At 40.4% G+C, this 22,217-nt stretch overlaps 1 protein-coding gene across 1 annotated transcript in view; it reads left to right on the top strand.

The window, feature by feature from the left end:
- The window catches only part of INO80 (INO80 complex ATPase subunit), a 117,781-nt gene that overhangs the window by 74,082 nt on the left and 21,482 nt on the right, over window positions 1-22,217 (top strand). Inside the window, exons 26-28 of the mRNA XM_037502237.2 lie at window positions 4,534-4,759; window positions 9,233-9,360; window positions 19,144-19,238. Coding sequence (XP_037358134.1) covers window positions 4,534-4,759; window positions 9,233-9,360; window positions 19,144-19,238 — 449 coding nt within the window. The remainder of the gene's footprint in view (window positions 1-4,533; window positions 4,760-9,232; window positions 9,361-19,143; window positions 19,239-22,217) is intronic.

Here is a 22,217-nt window from a genome sequence, read left to right as displayed (position 1 = left end):
TACTCAAAACAGGGGACTGCTGAAAGCATCCTTACAAAGTCTTCCCCTTGGCACCCTACAAATGTGTACTTTGCTGACATTGTCTACCTTTTCCTGTCTTTATTGATCAGAGCCAGACACAAACTCTCTTACATCCATGAAGAAGTATATGAAGGGAGAGAAACAGAATGAAAATGTGGCCGGACTCTGGTTAATGCAAAGAAGGTTTCTTTCTCCCTAACTTGATCATTAAGTTTTGTTTGAAGGGGCAACTTGCACTTATCCAGGAAACGCTTAAGAGGCTGACATTTCTTGCCCTTCTGTGCCTTTATCTTATTTCCTCCACTCATCCTAGCAAGATTACTGTTTTCACGGTCTGTTCAAAGAAGGTAGCACTTTGAATCCTCCTCAGTGATATTTTTCTACCATTGTTATTCCCTTTTGCATCCTTAAGTTAGCAAAGGTCAAAATATGGCAGAGGTCCAAAGATCATGAATGGAAATGAGATGATAGTCTTGAGTCTCACTAACTCCTGCCTGCCTTGATTTCTTTTTGCTTGTCCTGTGTGTGCTACATGAACTTGGCTTTTTTTGCCACTGTCAGCTTTGTTTGATTTGTATTGAATATCCAGAAAGTATGTGAACTTTGTTCATATGGGGTTCTTCCAAAGCATTCTTGGTCTTTGAAGCCAATGCAGGGAAATGCACTTTTTTCTAGAAAACATCTCAAGCCAAGACCTCTCCTACAAAGCAAGCTTTAGGCCTCACAATTGCCTAGTTTGTTTCCTTCTCATTCTTCCAATCTGTGTGTGCAGAGGCCTGAGGAAAGGCAGTCTAGGTTTCTGAGAGAGGAACTGCAAGGCATTTCTTTCTTGCATATTGTTAGTATTTTATGGAGTAAAAAATGAACTGCCTTGGACTGTAATTGCATTTATGGACATAAAAATTCTTCCGTTTGTACCCCTGGGAGTTTGATAACCTAGCTCCGTGTAGAAAAACAACCTTGTTTTCCCAACATAACTCACACTTGCGTGTTCCCACTGTTCTACATAAGTATTGTTTTTTAAGGAGCCAAATGTTTATGCCTGGTGCTGCTGTTTTCCTAAAAAACAAGTAAGAGTTTGAAGAAGACTGTAATAGCCTAAAGGTGTGGTTGCAGGCAAGGAGTAGGAGAGTTTTTATCATTTGACCAAAGGGCGCCTTCCCAGCACCTTTCATTCCTCCCTCATATTTGTTTGTAGAGTCTCTTCATGTGCATGTGCTAAGCCTGAAAATAGGAGTACTTATGCCAGGATTATGAGGACAGAAAGAAGAGTTTTAAATGTCTCAATATTTTATATACATATACAAAAGCTTAAATGTATCAGGCCTAAGGTATGAATAAGGCAACATTTCATGAGATACCTACTATCTTATATTGATTTCTAACCCATCTGTGGTGGGAAGAAACTGAGTTTCCTTTGAAGTCTCAACCCTGGCCTTGAGTTAAGACAAATTAATTTCCCTGGCACATGCTATGAAAACTGTAGGGTCAGTTCAGGAAGAACTGTGCCATTAAGGAAGGGATTATAGGAGCGGTTTTCTCATTAGCTGAGGAAATAATTCTGCAGGGTTAATAAACTAAGACCCTGGGAATTCATCTTACCAAAAAACCGAAGCGCTTGGAGCGGTCACGCTTCCTAGAGCCAAAGCAGGAGTATACATGTCCTCAGGAAGGACGCACTGAATGCTTGAGGAGACAGCCCCTGAAGACCCTGTAGTTTAGGAAGTTAATGAAGCAAGAAGCAGGCATAGCTCATGTGGGACTAAAGGGAGTGTGCATTTCCATTTGTGGGGAGGGAAGAATGGTATGTCATGCTTCATCTCCCCCTGCTTCTGAACAATCAGGAAGGCCACTTGGGGTTAGTAGAATGGGTGGAGGCTGTCTAGGACAGAGCTGACAGAGAAAGCAGGAGTTAAGTAGAAATGGACTTATTTGACCCCTTTTGGACCTCACGAGTTCACTGCTTACATACTTACAATATGACATTCTATGGTTCTGCCTTTAACTTGATCCAGGGCTTTTGCTAAGGAAACTTACCAAAACATCAAAAAAAAAAAAAAATCACTAAGAACTATGCTTTATAAACTCCCCAGTTTTCAACCCTGAACTTGGAAGGATAGCAGCAAAATGAAAATAGGTGAAAGTTTGTAACTTTTTTTTTTTTTAAATAGTGCCTAGAAAGGAATCCCAGGCAGGAAACACTGTTGTTCCCTCTGCCACTGTTCTCCCTTATTCTTTCATGCTGAGCTTCTAGCTTTTGGTTTCATCTTGAGACTATAGGTCCAAAGTTCTTGCATATAATCCCGACATAAGTTCTGCTTTTCTAGAAAACAAAGCAGTTATCTTTGAGTGTAGATTGTTCAATCTGAGTCTTACTAGAAAGGACTAAAATGTATGCATTACTCATCCAAAAGTATGCATACTATTTGAAATACATAGAACTGATCATTGTTCTGTAGACCAGACCACTGCTTGCTTAACTACTTTTATGGAACTATAGCAACTATTGATTGTGAGATTCTGGACTCAGACCCTAGTTTAGATGTCTGCTCTGGTTCAGTATTTGCTGGGATAGTATCAGGACAAGTCATAGCTAGGAGAGATCCTCTGGCATTATGTTGCAGTCTTTATTTGCCTATGCTCAACTTTCGGTGGAAAGAATGCATAACTTGGAAACTAGCACAAAGTCATTTTGAAGAGGGTGATTCATATGAGAAAAACCTGCACCTAGCACTGTCAGGATAAACGGATTTCTAGGTTTTGGAACTTCGGGAGCCTAGCTTGCTGTGAACCTCTGTAGTTTTGCATATGTGCCGTAGAGGGCACCACTCCCTAGCAAACTCAGTACAGTTTCAGTCGCAAACCAGAGTAGTTCTCTGTGGTTATTGGTAAATGATGTTCTTTCTCTAGTGTACATAGCCTCTAGATCCCAGAAGAGCACTTGCAACCCCATAGTAAGTTTCTGCCCAAGGCAGTATTTCTCCAGGCTTGCCTGGAAAGCCAGGCTACTTGTTAAATAGGCCTAGATCTGTTGGGCCCTCTTAGAGCTTCTGGATCAAAACCTGCACTGATAAAGTCCCAAAGAGTTTCTTATGCATACCAAATCTTGACATCCTAAGATTAATGGGCATGAAAATAGAAATGTTAATAGTAAGAAAAGATATTTTCCTAAATGTCTCACTTCTGAGAAACAGTAGAACTACCTCACTAGGTATAGTCAATGCTGTATGTTCTGCAGTCTCCTATATATCTGCCTTTTCCTTAATCCCAGTTTCTCCTCATCTCTTGGTCTAGCTCCAAGGTTCTTCTGATCAATTTACTATTTATAATGGGACTTCAGTATTTTTATCAACCTGGACTTGCAAATAATCAGCCTTCTAATGTTAACAAAAGGTAGCCTCAGTCTCCTCATCAGATGCTTTCTTAGCCATCTGAATACATAGCTGCTTATTAGACTGGGAATAGACCAGAGCTAAAGAAGGATAAAACCTGTGCTTCTAAATTGGCAGAAACCTTCTCATCCATTGAGGGCAGCATTTGAGTTTTATGGCACCTTGTGGCGAGAAGAGAATTTGTGCATAGCCTCTGCCAAGAAATAAATCCTCTATTCTCTGGCGATTGCTTCCCCCCCTACCCCTCTTCCCCACCAGTTTATGGTCTGAAAGAAAGGTTCTTTTGTCTTCCGTTAGGTTTGTCAGTCAGCAACCTGGTCAGAAAAAATGTTAAAAAAACTTGGGAACTTTGCCACAAAAGAATTAAGGATAGCTTCAGGTACACCAGGCCAGTGCACTTTCATCCTTTAATGATGACTAGCTCCAGCTCCCTTTCTGGCCACACCATCCTGAATATGTAATTAATTGGACTTTGCCCCAAACAGTATCCAACCACGAAGGGAGGTTATAAAGTGATCAGATACATATACATCTCTGATAGAATTATTCCTGATCTGGGGCCTCCCCGGTGGTGCAGCGGTTGAGCGCTGGGTTGCGAAGCTGCCCTCAGCCTCTGCAGTGCTGGTTCGATCCCCGGCTGCTCCCCGGCCACCTGAGGAGGGTCCCACATGGTGCGCAGACCTCTCCTGCCGCCCGCTGCTCCCCTCAGCAGTGTACTTCGGTCCTTCTGCCTGCTCTGCTCCCCGCTCTGGCTCTGGTGAATTCTCTCACCCTCCCGCGCTTCTGACTGTACCCAGTGCATGTATAAACAAAACAAAACAAACAAACAAATAAATAAATAAACATGCCTCTATTAAAAAAAAAAAAAAGAATTAATCCTGATTTATCTGCTAATTTCAATGCTCTTTGGATTGGATCTCTGTTGCAGGCTCAAGGTGTAGAAAGCTGGCCTTTCCATGGAAAAGCTCACTAATTCAGTTACTAGTTCAGTTTGTCAGAACAGGGAAGTTAAGACCACTGACGTAAGAATTGCCACATTAGTGTGATTTCAAAGTTGAGATACCCAAAAGGTTTAGTGGGTATGGAAAATGTGAACAAACCATTTTATGTGACTCCTCAGGTCACCGCAGTGCCGTTGGATTCTTACTGCAATGACCGAAGTGCAGAATATGAGAGACGAGTACTGAAGGAAGGAGGGAGCCTGGCAGCTAAGCAGTGCTTGTTGAATGGGGCTCCTGAACTGGCGGCAGATTGGCTAAACCGACGATCCCAGTTCTTCCCAGAGCCAGCTGGGGGATTGTGGAGCATCAGGCCTGAGAATGGCTGGTCTTTCATCAGGATTCCAGGTGAGTCTTCCATTCTCTCAAATACACTCCCAGCTTCAGAAAGGGAGATGCTAGTGTAGTGGTTTCAGAGAGTTGAAATTCAGAGTTCTTGGAATTTCTATTTCCGTTTTGCCTAATCAAGAAATAAATAATTTGTAACTTGAGAGATAAATGATTTCAATATATGCTTAAATACAAGTTTACAGCTGAGAAAGGAAAGCTCTTAAAAAGGGGGTGGAGAGTGGGGGAGAAGTAGGGTAAAATAAACTTGTAGGAAAGGCTCTAGGTCGAGTGAGTACAGTTGTCTTGTGCCATTGCCAGTGGAATGAATGAGAATGTCGTCACTCACAGAAAGCCTCATTGCAGTAGCATAAACAGTGTCCTGCACGAAGCACTAGAGATCTGAATGATAACCAGAAGAAAAACATTGTGTTTTGTGCCAAAATGCTAGCGGATTCCCAGACCTCCTAGGGTCAAGGTCGAGGGTTGAAAGGAAACTAGGTTTTCATCTTTGCCTTAGTGAGACGACTTTTAAGGAAATTGAGCACAGAAGGTTCATAGACTTATGTTTCTTGCTTACACCTGCTGGCAAGCTGGAGTGGTAGCATGGAGCGTCTGTGTTGGTTTTGGTTGTCCAAATTATCTGGCACTTTGACTCATTCATCTTGTTGTCTTATAATGGAAATAACTAGAGCTCAGCATTCAGAAGAGAGTATCTGACTTTTTTGAAAAATAGTTGGATTCCAGGCTTTAAGACCAGACTTTTCCATTTAAAGTTACCTTTGTCCTCCGTCAGGGACCTTTGGCAACCTGCTAATAGCTTTGGGAGTGCTGTGAACTGAAAGATGCCACTTTCAGCCCATGAAGCAATGTTGTGTATGGCCTCATAGCTGACTTAGAGTACAAGAAAACAGTAGGTGTAGGCATGTTGCTGAAAAATGAGAGGGAAAGCCCAAGTATAAAGTAGGCCTGAAGGCTCATGGTAATAGAAGGATGGAATCCAGCAGGTATGGAAACCACAGACTAAACCCAGGCTGCAGAAGAGCACAGGTATTGGAAGAAGCAAGACAACACCTTATTTCTTCTTTCTTCCTTCTTCATTGTAGCTCCCAAGTTCCCAGTATAGGAGTAGAAAGCATATTGCTGGCGCTGTGGGAATCTCTTGTGGCTTTTCCTGTTCTTTGAAAGAAAAATGGACCTTGTTTAAATAGCAGGAAGTGTCTGAGTTCTTTTCGCATCGATAAAAAGCACCAGCCTCACTGGCTGTTTACTGTGAGAACCAACCAGCTCCTCACTGACCCCATTGTGCTCTGTAGACTGACTGGGGCAGGGCAGTTGGGGCAGGGGGGTGGTGGGGGTTGTCCCTGGAACCTGTATTTATCTCTCTTCCCTCTATACTTCTGTATTTTCTATTTCCCTGGGAAGGCTTGGTTCCATTGCATCCTTGAAAAACTTACTAAAAGCTCCTGGATTTCAGACCTTGACTGCATCTCCGTATTTCACCAGGGAAAGGTGTACAGCCCCTTCAAAAGCCTTTCGTTGGGAAAAAGAGATACTATTTAATCTTTTCCCCTAATTTTACTACTATTGACTACATTCATTTTTTTTTTTTTTTTTTTTTTCATTTTTTTTTTTTTTTTTTATTTATTTGTTTGTTCGTTCGTTTTGTTTATACATGCACTGGGTACAGTCAGAAGCGCGGGAGGGTGAGAGAATTCACCAGAGCCAGAGCAGGGAGCAGAGCAGGCAGAAGGACCAAAGTACACTGCTGAGGGGAGCAGCGGGCGGCAGGAGAGGTCTGGGCGCCATGTGGGACCCTCCTCTGGTGGCCGGGGAGCAGCCGGGGATCGAACTGGCGCCGCAGAGGTCGCCGGCAGGTTTGCAACCCAGTGCTCAACCGCTGCGCCACCGGGGAGGCCCTACATTCATTTTTGTCTCTGATCAGGATCTTACACTGTGGTCAGTAAGAATTTGTACCTGAATGAAAATACTACAAGATTATACCATAGGATTTTAGGAAAGATTACAAGAAAGTGGAATAGGTCTGTCCATTTTAATATTTTTTGAGCTCTCATTTTAAAGACTGGCATGGGCATGGGCTTGACTTAGCAGAATTAGCCTAATCTGTAGGGAATTGTGCTCTCTTCTTGGCTCTGTGCCCTGCTTAACAGCAGGCTTCGGTGGCCCCTAAAATATTGGGTAATGGACGTTAGGCCCTGAAGATACCTGTGTATGCAGAGAAAGAAATGTTTTTCTTCATATTTTTCTAAGAATTATAATGCAGACGGGCTTCCTCTGTCTTGCGTGTTGTACATGAAATATTGTTCGTGCTTACGTGTTAACAGTTAAGACTGTTGGTGAAGTCTCTTTTTTCCTAAGACTTTTTCCTTTAAGGCAGTCCAAAGAAATCCAGTCCATCCACTTCTGCCTCCCCCTACAATAGGAGCTACTTCTTGCTTCTTTCAGGCACATCAGAGCTCTAGCCTTCTAAGAGTGTGTACTTCATCTCAGCTTCCTGAATCCTGGCATCGTTTCATTCTGGTTAGCAAAGTAAAGGAGATGTGGGAAGCAGAAATGTGTGAAAACCACTGAATCATGAGTTTGAGATGAATTGAAGCTTCTCAAAATTCAGATACAAGACATTTGTATGTGCTTAAATATTTGTGTTGAGGGAGTATTTCTGAATGGCAAGATGATAAGCAAGCTGCAGAAATCTGATAAACTTGGCTGGCACACTCTTGCTTAGTGACTAAAAACAATACCCCCACCCCCAATCTTCCAGTGCTTATAATAAGAAAAGAAAGAAATTTATTATCTAAAGCTGATAGGTGGCTCTGAGGTGAATATTTAGGAGCTATCAAAATTAAGCAACCTCAGAGACTCGAATTAAAGGAGAATGATAATTGTGACAAAAAGAAAACCTTGAAGTTGTTCTGAAAACATTGCTGTCTGATCAGACTTGGGGTTTATACAGGCCTGCTCGTCTGGTGCCAGGGAGCAGGCTCAGCAATCGATTCTGTCCCAGCTGCAGCCATTTGATTGTGTTGGTAAAGAGACCAACAAAAAAGAAGAGCATTTCAATAATCTAAACAGGACTAAACAAAGAGACTGAACAAAGGTGTGTGCCACCGCACCAGGGAAGGGGTGGTGGAGGGAGCGGTGTGGCTTGGCAGCGTTCCGAAGGTGGGAAAAGGCTGTCTGTAGTGCAGAGGAGTAAACATCCAGGACCCGTGGCTTTGTGGCAAAACAAAGTGGCTGATGATTTGTTATGGTACTGTCAGCACATCCGTTCTTGTTCAGTTTACAATAATTATGCACTTGGCAAATAGCAGCAAGAACAGAGAAATGACCAATGAAAACTCTTGGATTGCGCTCAACAGTTAGCCTATGCAATTCTGTGAGGAAAAGCTATGGGTTCAAATGCAGAAACAAAAGATACACCCTGTGTTTTTCTTGTTATCTTTTTTACTTTTAGCTGTTAATTATGTAATATTGCTGTCCTTTCTGTCTCTTTTATGTCCCACAGCCACTTCCATGTGTATTCTTAAATCTCCCAGTCCCTTAAGCTCCATCTCCTCTCCTCTTATTAGCAGCAATTGTTCAGGGCATGTTTATGGACCAGTTGGCAAACAGGAACCTCTACTTCCTGAAATGTGATGGGAGTTGAGTGATACTGAATGGATAAGATGAAAATTTGTGAGTTAAGTGTTCCTTAAAGATCTCTGACTGAAACTTTTTTGTTTTTGTTTTTGTTTTTGTTAGTGGGAAGAGGAAGGAGAAAGCATATAAGTTTAGTGAGTGAAAGCAGCTTCCATTTCACAGAAAGACAGCCAGTCTTTCTGGATAGCTGAACAGGCCCTATTGTCTGTATTGAATTACAATGTGGAATGGTGACATTTACCAGCTAACTTATTTGAAATCATTCAGAAGAGGAATTTTGTTTCTTTTTCTTTTTTTTTTTTAAGACAGGCGTTTGCATGCTTATTTGCATTTCTTTATGTTTAAATATCTCCAGGGTCAGGCATGAACAACCCTGTATGTATACATTCTCCTGCTTTCAGGAGATAACGATAGTTTTAGCCACAGAATTAGCAGAAACAGCTATCTAGAGATGAAATGAACAAAGAAAAAAATAGATATCTCAGTTAATTTAGACCAGATACGACATAGATTATCATTTGGACATCCACACATGCCTGCTAGTCCCTAAGTAAGGATGTGGAGGAGGGAAGCTTCAAATGCCTTAGCAGATGTTTGATGGGGAGTTCTCAGTTCATAGAGAACCTACGCCTCCCTCTTTCAGGATATTTCTTCTCAGAGCACTTCTGGTATGATTTCACAGTGCTTTTCATTCTTCTCTAGAGTATGTTCTTGCTCTCATGATGACAAGCATCCTGGCTGTAGTAATTTTGGCTGCATACAGCTTTGCAGTGGGTGATTTTGCTGCTTCAATTAAATATAATTTCCCCACCTCAACCCTTTTCTTCTCCCTAGGCAAGGAGAGCCTCATCACTGACAGTGGAAAGCTGTATGCCCTTGATGTCCTGCTGACTCGGCTCAAGTCTCAAGGACATAGGGTCCTTATCTACTCCCAGATGACCAGGATGATAGACCTGCTGGAGGTAGGAGAAGGAAACTTGGGGATCTAGCACACCCTGACATTTAGCTTGCAGGAATTAGATGTCTATGACTAATGTCAGTCCTGCTTAATGGGAACCCAAAACTTGTCTTTGTGATTTTACAGTCTGTGAAGGGAGGAGAATTAGTTCCTGGCAGGTGTGAAAACGTGCAAAGGACTTTTGCCTCCTTTCCTATACCACTGGAATAAATCATTCTTACTCCCTTAAAATAGATCAGAGCATAGGAATTTCTTTGAAAAATCCTTGGAAATTCTGTATGAAAAAGGAGATTGTTTTCTCAAGATTGTAGTTCTCTATGTAAAAAAAATGAGAGAATGGTGGTTCTCTGTGTAAAAATAATGAGAGAATAGTGGTTCACATTTTTACTACATCTTGCAGTCTCCTAGGGAATCTTTAACAAATATTGATGTATGGTCCCATCTTCAGAGATTCTTATTTAATAAATTTGGAATGAGGTTTAGGCATCAGGATATTTAAAAGTTCCCAAGGTGATTCTAATATACAGCCAAAGCTGCAAATAATGAGTTATGGTGAAAGAAAGCAATTATATCTTACTGTGCAGGGAACAATTGTTTGTTTAGTTACTTCTGTGGTGGATGTTGTCTATACTTGTTGTACAAGTAATGACTTACTACTTGAAGGAGAGGACGTCATACACATAGAAAGAGGAGAGCCAAAGTGAGGACAACTAATCACAATCCACTAGATTAAGTCTATAGTGTAAGAAAGTGGGAAAGCTGCTGGTTAAGGGGTAAAGCACCTGGATGTCAGTAGTGTATAAATATTCTTTTATAATAAGTGAAATTGACCATTATTGTACCTATGTGGAAATAAAGGATTAAGTATCATATCAGTACAGAAAAAGAATGAAGGGTAGGGCCTCCCCGGTGGCACAGTGGTTGATCGCTGGGTTGCGAAGCTGCCCGCGGCCTATGCGGCGCCAGTTCAATCCCCAGCTGCTCCCCGGCCACCAGAGGAGGGTCCCACATGGCGCGCAGACCTCTCCTGCCGCCCGCTGCTCCCCTCAGCAGTGTACTTCGGTCCTTCTGCCTGCTCTGCTCCCCGCTCTGGCTCTGGTGAATTCTCTCACCCTCCCGCGCTTCTGACTACCCAGTGCTTGTATAAACAAAAACAAAAACAACAACAACAACAAATAAATAAATAAATAAAACATGCCTCTAAAAAAAAAAAAAAAAAGAATGAAGGGTAGGAGAGAATTTTTTAAGGTTCTTTGGAAGCCAAGACTGACTTGCTGACAGCCTCTTTCTAATGACCTGGCAACTTCTTTTAGCAAGAGGTATAACAAGTGATATTCAAGGTCAGTATAATCACTGAGTCTTGCATTTAATACAATGGTTAACCCTTTGAGTGCTGTCAACAGGTCAAACGCTTTGGTTTATATTATGATGAGTAGGTCACCTATATCTAAGGAATAGAAAAATGCTTATAAGCTCATAAATTATGTAAAAAGATAAACATTATGTTAAAGGCCCTAATAAGCAGTAATCCAAAATAAAGATGCCTGCATCTTTAACATTTTGTTCAAATCAAATAATGCCAATAGCCAAAACAATATGGGTAACTTCCATCGTGGACTCTTTTTAGGTAAAGTGCATTTGCCTTGTCCTGAAGAGTCTAGGATGTACGGATGAAGTAGTGATCTTGTGCTGCTAAGAATTATAGAAAAAGCAGTATGCTGAGGATTTTGTGAGAGAGGTGATGCTCTTTCCTTTTCAGGGCTATATCGGCGTATTACAGAGTCCTAAAAATTGGTGCATATTACAGGGAAGTTCCAAAAGAAAATAGGTGAGCCTCCAAAAAAATGAACTAGCTCTGACAGGTGAAATGAATATAGGTGGTGTAAATTTGATACAGTCCTACATTTTAGTCCCTCATTCTGTGTATGTCCCACTTCTAGATGCTCATAAATATTACTAAAGAAATTCAAAATACAAGGTATCTCTGGTGGCACAAGGGGTTAAGTCTAAGCACAATGAAGCTATCAGCAGCCACTGCAGCATGAGTTCGATCCTCTGCCAGGTTGCTAACCCACATATGGTGCAGCAGACCTTTCCTGTCTCGCCCACTGCTCCCCTCAGCAGTATATTTCAGTACATCCGCCTGTTCTGCTCCCACTCTGTCTCTGAATCCTCTTACCCCCCCCACATCTCTGGCCTACACCCCAGCTCTTGTATGCATAAATAAGTAAAATAAATCTTTAAAAAAAGAAATTAAAAATACAATAATGGGTTTGATCAGGATGAGTGCTGTATGCCCTGCCCACCTTGGTAACTTGCTATTTCTCTGTAGTTGTTAAATTTCTAAAAGTTCATTTAATGGGCAGTCTGTATATTTGTTTCAATATTATATGCTCAAATGAACTACATCCTGTATTCCAAGAAGTTAGTTTTCAAGTAAAATTTATTGTGTGGGCTTGGAACTGCAGTGCCCGCAATGTTTAGTGTATGTCTAATCACTTATTGCAGTAGTAAAGGTAGTGTGGCTCTTAGGACAGTGTAGGATTGGGTCTATATTCCTTTACCTTTTCAGAGTGTTACGAACTTTTTGGTCAATTTCATAATGTAAACTTTACTATAGACATTTTTTAAAGCCATGTTTCAGCTTTAAAATATGACCTGGTGCACGAACCCCAAGGATTATGTTAATTAAAAATAAGTTCTTTTGGGCCTCCCCTGTGGCACAGCGGTTGAGCGCTGGATTGCAAAGCTGCCCGCAGCCTCTGCAGCGCCGGTTTGATCCCTGGTTGCTCCCCGGCCACCGGAGGAGGGTCCCGCATGGCGCGCAGACCTCTCCTGCCACCCGCTGCTCCCCTCAGCAGTGTACTTCGATCCTTCTGCCTGCTCTGCTCCCCGTTCTGGCTCTGGTGAATTCTCTCACCCTCCCGCGCTTCTGACTGTACCCAGTGCTTGTATAAATAAATAAATAAATAAATCTTTTTTTTTTTAAAAAAAAAAAAGTTCTTTTGGGCCTCCCCGGTGGCACAGCGGTTGAGCGCTGGGTTGTGAAGCTGCCCGCAGCCTCTGCAGCGCCAGTTCAATCCCCGGCCGCCGGGCGAGGGTTCCACATGGCGCGCAGACCTCTCCTGCCGCCCGCTGCTCCCCTCAGCAGTGTACTTCGTCACTCTGCCTGTTCTGCTCTCCGCTCTGGCTCTGGTGAATTCTCTCACCCTCCTGCACTTCTGACTGTACCCAGTGCTTGTATAAATAAATCTTTAAAAAATAATAATAGTAATAAGTTCTTTTTCAGGATTCTCTTTTTGCCTTAACATCATGTACCTTGTATATCAAAGGGGAAAAGAAAAACTTCCTATAAAGCAGAAGTTTAAAACTCACATGGGGACATTGATGCTCTGTTGTGTAACTGTGGAGTATGTCTTTTTTCCAGTAACCTTTGGGGTTTTTTTGTTCTATGCCCATAGCCCAGGCTCTCTATTTATCTGTTTCAGAGGGAGTCAGAAGAACTATCAATAAAAAAATTCACATACTTCTTATGACTAGGTTTCCATTTTGTGAGAACTGCTAGTTCTCTGCATTTAGTGTTGGCTCATTACTTTCTAAAATGACTGATAGCTGCCTTCTCCTGGTAAAAGTCTGACTTCAGTTTAAATTTCTTGTGAATATGTAAGGTCTTCCGAACAGATTCTCTATTCAGAAATGTCTTCTACTTTCCAGTGGTATCCAATGGTATTTCCTGATAGAGGATTTTAAAAACAGGAGACTGCTTAATTTCCAGAATCAGAAATTTTTAATGTGCCATGGACAGAAGACAGAAGTCAAGGACAAAATTAGTGGTGGATATGGCCAACCATTAAATGTTATGTTATGGGTTTATTTTATATTCACTGAGTAAACTATAGGGTCTTGGCTAATGGGGGCACAAAGAACAGTGTCCTAGCTCCCGTGGGATGGTATTGTGCAGCTGGATGTCAGATAAAACATTTCCTGTCACCACTGTTTTTCTCCTAGTTTGGATATTTTCCCTCACCCCCCAAATATTCTGGTAGTTGCAGAGAATTTATAACTCACTACAGATAACTTACATTATCTCTGGTTTATCTCTTTTGAGATTCATTTCTACTGTATCAAGCAACTGAGTTGTTTTTTTAAAGATTTATTTATGTATACAAGAACTGGGGTAAAGGCCAGAGGTGTTGGTGGGCGGGGGAGAGGATTCAGCAGAGAGAGAGTGGAAAACAGAACAGGCAGATTGACCAAAATACACTGCTGAGGGGAGCTGCGAATGAGTCGGGAGAGGTCTGCTGCGCCATGTAGGTAGCTCCCTGGCTGGCTGGGGATTGAACTCAAGGTGCAGCGGTTGCAAATAGCTTCATAGGTTGCATCTTAACCTCTTGTGGCACCAGGGAGGTCCAAGCAATTGAGTTTTTAGTTGAAGGAAATAAACCTCAGTATTTTCTGTGGAGCACAAAAGTGCTTGTAAGGATCAGCTAACTGGTGGTGTATCTGTGGTGTGGTTGTTAAATACTGAAACGCAGATAAATCTTGAACTGTACCAATGTATGAAAATAGTGCAAATTCAGAATTAAATCTAGATAATCCATAGCTAATGATGACATTGGGGACACTGCATTGTGTAACTTGCCTAATCAGCAAGAACCTTACTGGGTAAAAATTCATCCTGAACAGATGCTCTAACATTTACAAGCTGATTCTCCAAGAACTCCAAGTCACCTTTGGGAACTGTCATTCTGAACATACTGGGAGGCTAGGTATTCTCAAACTTGCCTATGGAATGAAAAACACATTGGGGTCATTGTTAACTAGCATATTCATTAGGTCTTAAGGAACTATAGAAGGAAAGTATCTACTTAAAACTGCATATAACATATTTATTCTTTTTAGATCATTTCTTTTTCATGCCATCTGAAATTTTTAAACAGAAGAGAAGTCTCAAAATGGAAGGTTCTTGTTCAGATGTAGAAAAATCTGCTTAATTTTTCAAGTCCTTAATTATCTTTTCTTGATGATGATGATGATGATGATGATGATGATGATGGATGGAGATGATGGATAGAATGTGTTAAGAAGCTCAAGATTAATGAGACTTCTCTCTCCCTCCTACACACTTTTTATCCTACTAGTGAACTTTTTTCCATCTGGGAAGCAGTAGTAGGATTAAGCCAAATGCTCTAGAACCAAATCTCCTTTAGTTCCAATCCTAACTAATTAATTACCCACTGCCTTTGCCACCTTAGAAGCTTTTAATGTCTATGCAATGGGAATATCTATAACATCACCTGCCTGAAGGAGTATAGTTGCAGTAAGGATTAGATAAGCAACGCCAGATAAAGGACAGAAAATAATGTTTGGCAATGAGTAAATGCTAGCCATCATCACTGTCACTTTAAGATGAACTTAGCCCCTTTGTGTTACACCACTGGTTATGTGAATGTTTGCATTTATTTAGTATACTTTAAAGGAGTAAGAGGTACTTGCTGAAATTCCTTTACATTATTTATTTGCATATCATTGCCTAAAATGCATGTCATTGCCTTAAAGTGTGTAGGACTTATGCGTGTGAACCAAAAATTGACCTGTCTTCTCACCTCTAAGACAGTGGTTTTCAAACTGGTGGGGTGAGAAAGAGGATAGGGAACCTAGTTAGATATTAAGCAGATGAGGCCCTGGACTCCCTACCCTTCTTCATCAACCAGAATAATAATTTTTTAAAATCTATTGTTTACTAAAGATGTTCCATATGAGATTTTACTTGAAAAAAAAGTTCTGGCCTCCCTGGTGACGCAAGGGGTTAAGTGGTGGCACTATGAAGTTATCCGCAGCCACTGCAGCATGAGTTCCATCCCCAGCCAGGGAGCTGACCCACATGGCACAGCAGACCTCTCCTGTCTCACCCACTGCTCCCCTCTGCAGTGTATTTCAGTCACTCTGCCTGTTCTGTTCCCCACTCTGTCTCTGGTGAATCCTCTCACCCTCTGCACCTCTGTCCTGTACCCCAGTTCTTGTATGAATAAATAAATAAATCTTTAAAAAGAAAATTACGACTCAGGTGCTAACAGTACATCTTATCCATACCCCTTGACTTTCTTTGGTGATTTTTTTAAATAGTATCTACTAGAACACAGTTCTCAAGACTTCCTTAAATGTTAAAAGCCATAATTTTATTCAACTAGTATTAGAGGTTACTATGGTTAGTAGTTACTGAGCCACAAAAATTCACTTGAGAGCACTGTTGTTTATATTTGTTTAATTAAAGGATACTAAATTGAGGCCTCTAGGAGAAGAAAGTCTGCATTTGATTTCACTTCTCCTTTTTCTGCTTAGAGTAAGGTAAAAGTAATTCTTGCTTTGCAAGTTTCCAGAAAATTTAATCATATTAATGTGTCGTTTTCTAAGTCTTTTCCTAAAAATGGACTTGGGTAACAGGTATCCTTGGTTTCTACAGAATATCCAGTGTAAGGACAGACTGGTTTAGACAGTTCTACCCTCTAAACCCTCTGTAATGTTTAGGAGTGCTAAGCATGCCACAGGTCCTACAAACCACAGTGAAGGCATCCAACAAAGAAGTTATGCAGCAGTGGTCCTCAGACACGTGCATGAACTAGAGAGATTTGAGGGACAACCGGAACTGTTTTTCAAGATATCCGACTGCCATACTCAGACAGAGGACAGTTTCTAATTATCCAGATCTCAGCTGCTGATTTTGAAAAGATTATATTAATCAAGTCTTTTAAGATACATCTTAAAAAATCTTTTGATTTAGAGATTGTTGGGTGGAATTGGATTTTTTTAAATAAATTTTCAAAATACTATGGCTGTGCTTTCAAATCATTTGTTAGAATTTGTGTTTTTATTTTAACAGAATAGGATTGGATTTTATGCTAAATTATTAAATATCTTTAGAATCATAAGAAAACTGGATTAAGAATGAAAAAAATAGAAAATTTCTTTCTACATGAACATTTGCTATTTGTCTTTTCTAAAGAACCTAAAATTTTAGAAATCTAGAATACCTTGGTATAGCCAGAATTTGTGAATGAAAAAAATGCTAAATTACTTTTTTTATAACTGTCCTTGTCTTTTGGATGTTTTTCTGTGGCATGAGGTTGTACACATTCCTCTATCTGCTTGTAACTGCTTTTTGCATGTTCATTTACTTGTTTGGAAGCTATTTACTGAAATAAGATCTAAACTCATCTAAGCCTCTAAAATCCCTCTGCTCCCTTGGGGTGGAGAGTGAAGACTTAAAGCAGTAAAACGATAAGATTCACTTTTGTTGCCTTAGTAACAGGCTCCCTGTAATCAGGGGTTGGTTTGATTATGGTCTAGAATTAATAACTGATGTGCTGACCATGATGTATAAGTTATATGGATAAAAAGATCTACCAGGAGATTCTTTCATCAGTTTTCATTGAGGTTAGAAGTTCTGGTTTAAAAGACTAAAGAGTGCCTTTGCAAGAAACCCACCTTTTCATTAAAAATTCAAATATAGGCCTCCCCTGGTGGCACAGCGGTTGAGCGCTGGGCTGCGAAGCTGCCTGCAGCCTCTGCAGTGACGGTTCAATCCCCAGCCACCGGAGGAGGGTCCCACATGGCGGGCAGACCTCTCCTGCCGCTCGCTGCTCCCCTCAGCAGTGTACTTCGTTAGTCTGCCTGTTCTGCTCCCTGCTCTGACTCTGGTGAATTCTCTCGCCCTCCCACGCTTCTGACTGTACCCAGTGCTTGTATAAATAAATAAATAAAAAGTTTTTTTAAAAAAAAAAAATTCAAATATATGTGAAGTCTGTTTCATCTAGTTGTTTTGTTATTCTGATGGCACCAGTCCCTGAAACTATGAACTTAAATTCTCTTAGACTGACTATTTTCTGCTCCTCTCTGGCAGTAAAGAACCTCCCTGAGACAAAAAAGTTATATATATATATATATATATATATATATATATATATATATATATATAATGTGTATGTATGTGTATACACATACACAAAGAAGATGTGTACCTTGATCAGCTTGTCTAGTTTGTCAATCAGCTTCACCTCACAGGCCATCTAGCCAGAGACCTCTGCTAAACCATTACAGGGTTTCTGACACTCACTTTTTTTTCTTTAAGATTTATTTATGCATACAAGACATATTTATGCATATGTAGGCCAGAGGTGCAGGAGGTGGGATGAGAGGATTCACCAGGGACAGAGTGGGGAGCAGAACAGGCAGATCTACTGAAATACACTGCTGAGGGGAGCAGCAGGCAAGACAGGAAAGGTCTGCTGCACCATGTGGGCTAGCTCCCTGGCCAGGGATTGAACTCATGCCAAAGTGGCTGGCAGCCACTGAGACTTTAAAAACCCTACGCCACCAGGGAGACCCTTGAGGATACTTTCTCTAAGAATAGACTGCCACGTGCTCTGCACCAACCCATACCAAAATGAGAACTTGTGAATGGAATACCCAGCCAGATGAGCTACTTAGGAGAATTTTGCAGTAAAGGAACATTTGCCCTCAGAAAATTAATGAACACAAACATTTCCCAAATGTAGAAATGATCACTTTTTAAAAAAAAAGATTTATTTTTATTGATTGATTGATAGAAGAACTGGGGTGTTGGCCAAAGGTGTGGGGGGTGCAGTGAGAGTATTCACCAGAGACAGTGGAGAACAGAACAGAGAAATTTACTGAAAGACACTGCTAAGGGGAGCAGCGGGCGAGACAGGGGAGGTCTGCTGCACCATGTACAGGTTAGGCTGGGGGTGGAACCCAGGCCACTCAGGGAGCAGGTAATAGCATGAAAGTGCTGAGCCTTAACCCCTAGGCCTCTAGGGAGGCCCTCACTCTTTTTCAATAGGTAAAAGTTACTTATGTATTTTACATTGTAAAAGGGACATTTTACATTTTAAATGTTTATCAGGAAAAGGAGAAGGAAAAAAGAGAAGCAGGCAATCTTGGGAGGAGAGCTGCACTGGAAAAAGTTATTTTAGACCAAAATAACTGTTGTATGGCGTTTCTTACAAATATGCTACTGTGTTAAGATTTTGATAATAGCTCTTTTACAGATGGACTTTTTGATGTATAATCCATCTATTCAGGGGTATAGAAAGAGAAAATCAGTGCTCATTTGGAATTGCACAGTATCTATAAAATGAATTGCAACTGCTAAGAATGGAGCTGCATCTTTCTGTTGCATCTTTTGGAGTCTCTTTGTTCTTAAAAACTTGTAATTCCTCTTACAGCTGTCAAGAACAGTCTATACCAGGGAAGGTTAGCTTGTCTTCTGTTTCCCTCTGATGCTCAGGCTTCCCTTACAGTGTTGCACTCTCTGATGGGAGAAGGAGGCATAGGCTGTAAATTCAAGGATTCATGTCAGCAAGGATTTACTGGGGGAGAAACACAGTAAGGCAAGGATTATTTACTGAAAGAAAACTGGCTGTTTCCAAAACTGAGACATGTAGTTGGTGACTGAAAAAAAAGCCCTTTTGGTTTGGAGATTTCTTGGGGCAGCTTTGTTTATCTACAAAACCTTGCAGAAAAATGCAGGAATAGGATCAGTTTCCAAGTTGAAATTGAGGTGGTTGTAATCCTCAGGTTACCCTTGATTTTCACACACTGGCAGTGAATTCATTTACAAATTTTCCGTACTTAAGTTTGCTTTTTTCCTCATTCTGGATGTGTCTTGTCCTTGGAATGGCTGACGTAGAAGGTGGGTAGATGGTTGTGGGAATTAGAATACAGTAATTTGCATTGACTTCTTACATCTTTTTTCTCTGATTGGCAGGAATATATGGTTTATAGGAAGCATACCTACATGAGGCTTGATGGCTCATCCAAGATCTCAGAAAGGCGGGACATGGTTGCTGATTTTCAAAACAGGTAATAGGAATCTCCAAAATTCTCATTTTGATTTTCCTTTTGTGCTTCAGATGGTGAGTTTTAAAGGAATGCCAACATATCTCAAATAGTTTAATATTTTTAAATTCCTGCCATTTTAAAAGTTAGCTAAATCTGCTTATAGTGATTTAGGCCTGTGTGCCTGTGAAAAAGAGAAAATGAATACTTGGTAATTTTGTGTTTGAAATATGCTTTTTTCCAAGTCAGTGCCTGGTTTTCTGATTATCAACCAAAGTCACCCTTATTTTAGATAATATGTGTGGGAAAAAAAAATTCACAAGGGTATATATTCGGTATATATTCTTAAAATTAATAGTGGCTCTCTCCCTGGGAGTTGATTTGGAATTCATTTTTATTTGTTTCTGCTTACCTATTTCATTTTGTGTAAGTTTAAAGAAAACCTTTTCTTTTTCCAGCTTTTCCTCCAGCACTGTGGCAGCACAGTACAGCATGACAAATTAGCTTGCTGTCTACTTAGCTGGCACCTCTCCATTACAGCACTTCTCCCACCTGATAATGTGCCTGTGAGATTTCAAATTCTGCCTGCTGGATGCTGATGGCTTACAGAGCCATAATTATCCTAAGTGCAGCTTCTCATTATAATAAGCAGAGTCTGGTTACTGCTCTCTCCAAGGAGAAAGCCAAGCTCACTGTAGACTGATCTGCTGAACTCCACCCTTAATTTTCTTCCTTCACCCTGGAGAACTAAGAAATAGAAGAAATTTTAATGTTCTGTGTACCAGAACAATTTTGAATGAATGTCCTTTATGTAGTCTGTTAATATTTAACTTTTAAGTTGGTAGGTTGAAAGTATTAATTTTCATTTCAGTTGTACAGTATAGTTTACTTCAGATGTTAAATAATTTAGCATAAAACAAATCCATAGTTCATCATGAAATACCCTCTGATAGATGATTTTTGCTATTGCTCAATCCCTTGCAGTGGAACACACACAAGTAGAGAGATATATCCTGGTGTTTTGATTTATGCTTAGGCCAATAGCTCCCAGATTGAAACATCAGAATGCAAGTGACTATTATACCAACAGTGGAAGATCAGCTTTTGAGCTATTTCACTTTGTGACCTGGGAGTAGTTGTGTGGATGGAATCACCTAGCTTCTCACCTTGCAGATGCTTTTGGCAGGTTCTTAGATTCTTGAATTATTTGAGACATATATAAGCACAGTAATGCCTCCTCGCCCCGCCATATCATTGCCCCCAACCCACGCAGGAAAAAAATTTATCAGATGATCTTCCTCTTTTCTTTATACTAAACTCAAATGAAATGTATTGTCCTTAACCTGCTCCGCCTGACAAGGGTAACATGTATAAGATCTACAGGCTGTGTGTTTTCCCCAGGGTGTGTGCTTTCTCTCTAGGTATGCCAGCACCTCTGTGATGTGGGCATAGTGGTATGAAGTGACATGAGTTGTGTTTGTAGAAAAGCCATTAAATAATAGGTATTTCACCTTTACTGGTTGTGTTCATTTTCCACTGATTTGTTTGATGCTATGGAGTGGTGTGAGGATCTCATTCTCAACAAAATGATTTTTTTGCAGTAACAATTGGATTTGTTTCCTATTATAATAAAATGCCTATTAAAGAAAATTTGGTATTTAATGAGGAAAATAAAAATCACTCATAATCTCATTATTGTTAGTATTTTGACATAGCACTCTAGCCTTTAATGTATGCATTAATATTTACATTTTGATAACATATTGTAGATATTCTGTGTTCTGATTGCTTCCATTTAATATTACATCAACAACATTTTCACCTATCATTTTTAAAAGTCTTTGTAATCATTACTTATAATGACCAGTGTTCTGTTACCCTAGGTCTATATATACACCACTTTTCTACGTTAAATTGCTGGGTGAATATCGTTTGCAAAGCTTTTTACCACTTTAGATTATTTTCTTAATATAGATTCAAGCAAGGGAAATTACTAAGTAAAAGGATATGAGCATTCAAAACTGCCTATTATCAGATTGCTTTGTTAAAAGTTCTACTGATTTGGATTCCAACCAGAACTGTAGCATGTTGATATCCAGTGATTGGAGCTTCTGAGTTGTAGAGCTACAGCTGTTATAGTTGACCTAATTCTCAGAAAACTGGACTGTGACATCCAGGGCCACAGTATATTTTACAAGTGACCTTTTGGTGGGAAAAATCAGTTGATGTATCTAATTTATTGTATGTTTTTAAACAGCTTAACTCTACAAGGAGGGTCTTTTCACTATTAATTTGTACTGAGAATTGCTTCGGGCGCAGTGAGTTTTATTTAGATTCATTATTTGAGTAACCATCATTTTAACACCCTGTGTCTAATACTAGGAAAAATGAAAAAAGCGGACTAAATTCTCATACCTTGTCTAACTCTACTGGCTTAGAGTTGAGATTGTGTATAGAACATGAACTGTGCCTATGCTAACCAGAAGTTTATTGGGCAGACCCTTACAAATGGGGGGAAGTCCTCAACTTATAAATGTGAGTGACTGCAGTGGCCCAATACAGAGAAAAAGACAGGTGTTTTGAAAACAAAAAGGCATGCCTTGCCAAATATTTTTATTATTAATGAAAAGACATCAAAAGAAAAAATTGTAGTTTCAACTGGAAAGCCCTGTGGCTCAAAGGTCAGCCAGAGTAAACAAGAACTCCTATAAAAAGCCATTTACATTCCCTTCATACAAGATTTATTTATGAGGGATCCTTCCAGGAAAGAGTCTGACTGAGACTAAAGACTGTTTGGCCAGGATGTCCTGACTGGGCAACATTCAGAACATGTGACCAGTGCGTGATCCTTGAAGCCATTCACAAGGTCTTTGCTCTGGGGTGCCTTGGCCTTTGCTTCCCTTCCTCCTTCCCCATGACATTTACCTAATGCATCCCCTGTTATCTGACCACTCAGGTTGACCCTTTGGAAAACATGTGAAAAGGTGAACATCATGAGGATTT

This window comes from Talpa occidentalis, unplaced genomic scaffold, assembly GCF_014898055.3.
Source record: "Talpa occidentalis isolate TD23 unplaced genomic scaffold, MPIMG_talOcc4v2.1 talOcc4.11, whole genome shotgun sequence".
Classification (NCBI taxonomy): domain Eukaryota; kingdom Metazoa; phylum Chordata; class Mammalia; order Eulipotyphla; family Talpidae; genus Talpa; species Talpa occidentalis.
Note: the sequence above shows the minus strand (reverse complement) of the source record. Positions and strands in the feature narration are given on the sequence as shown.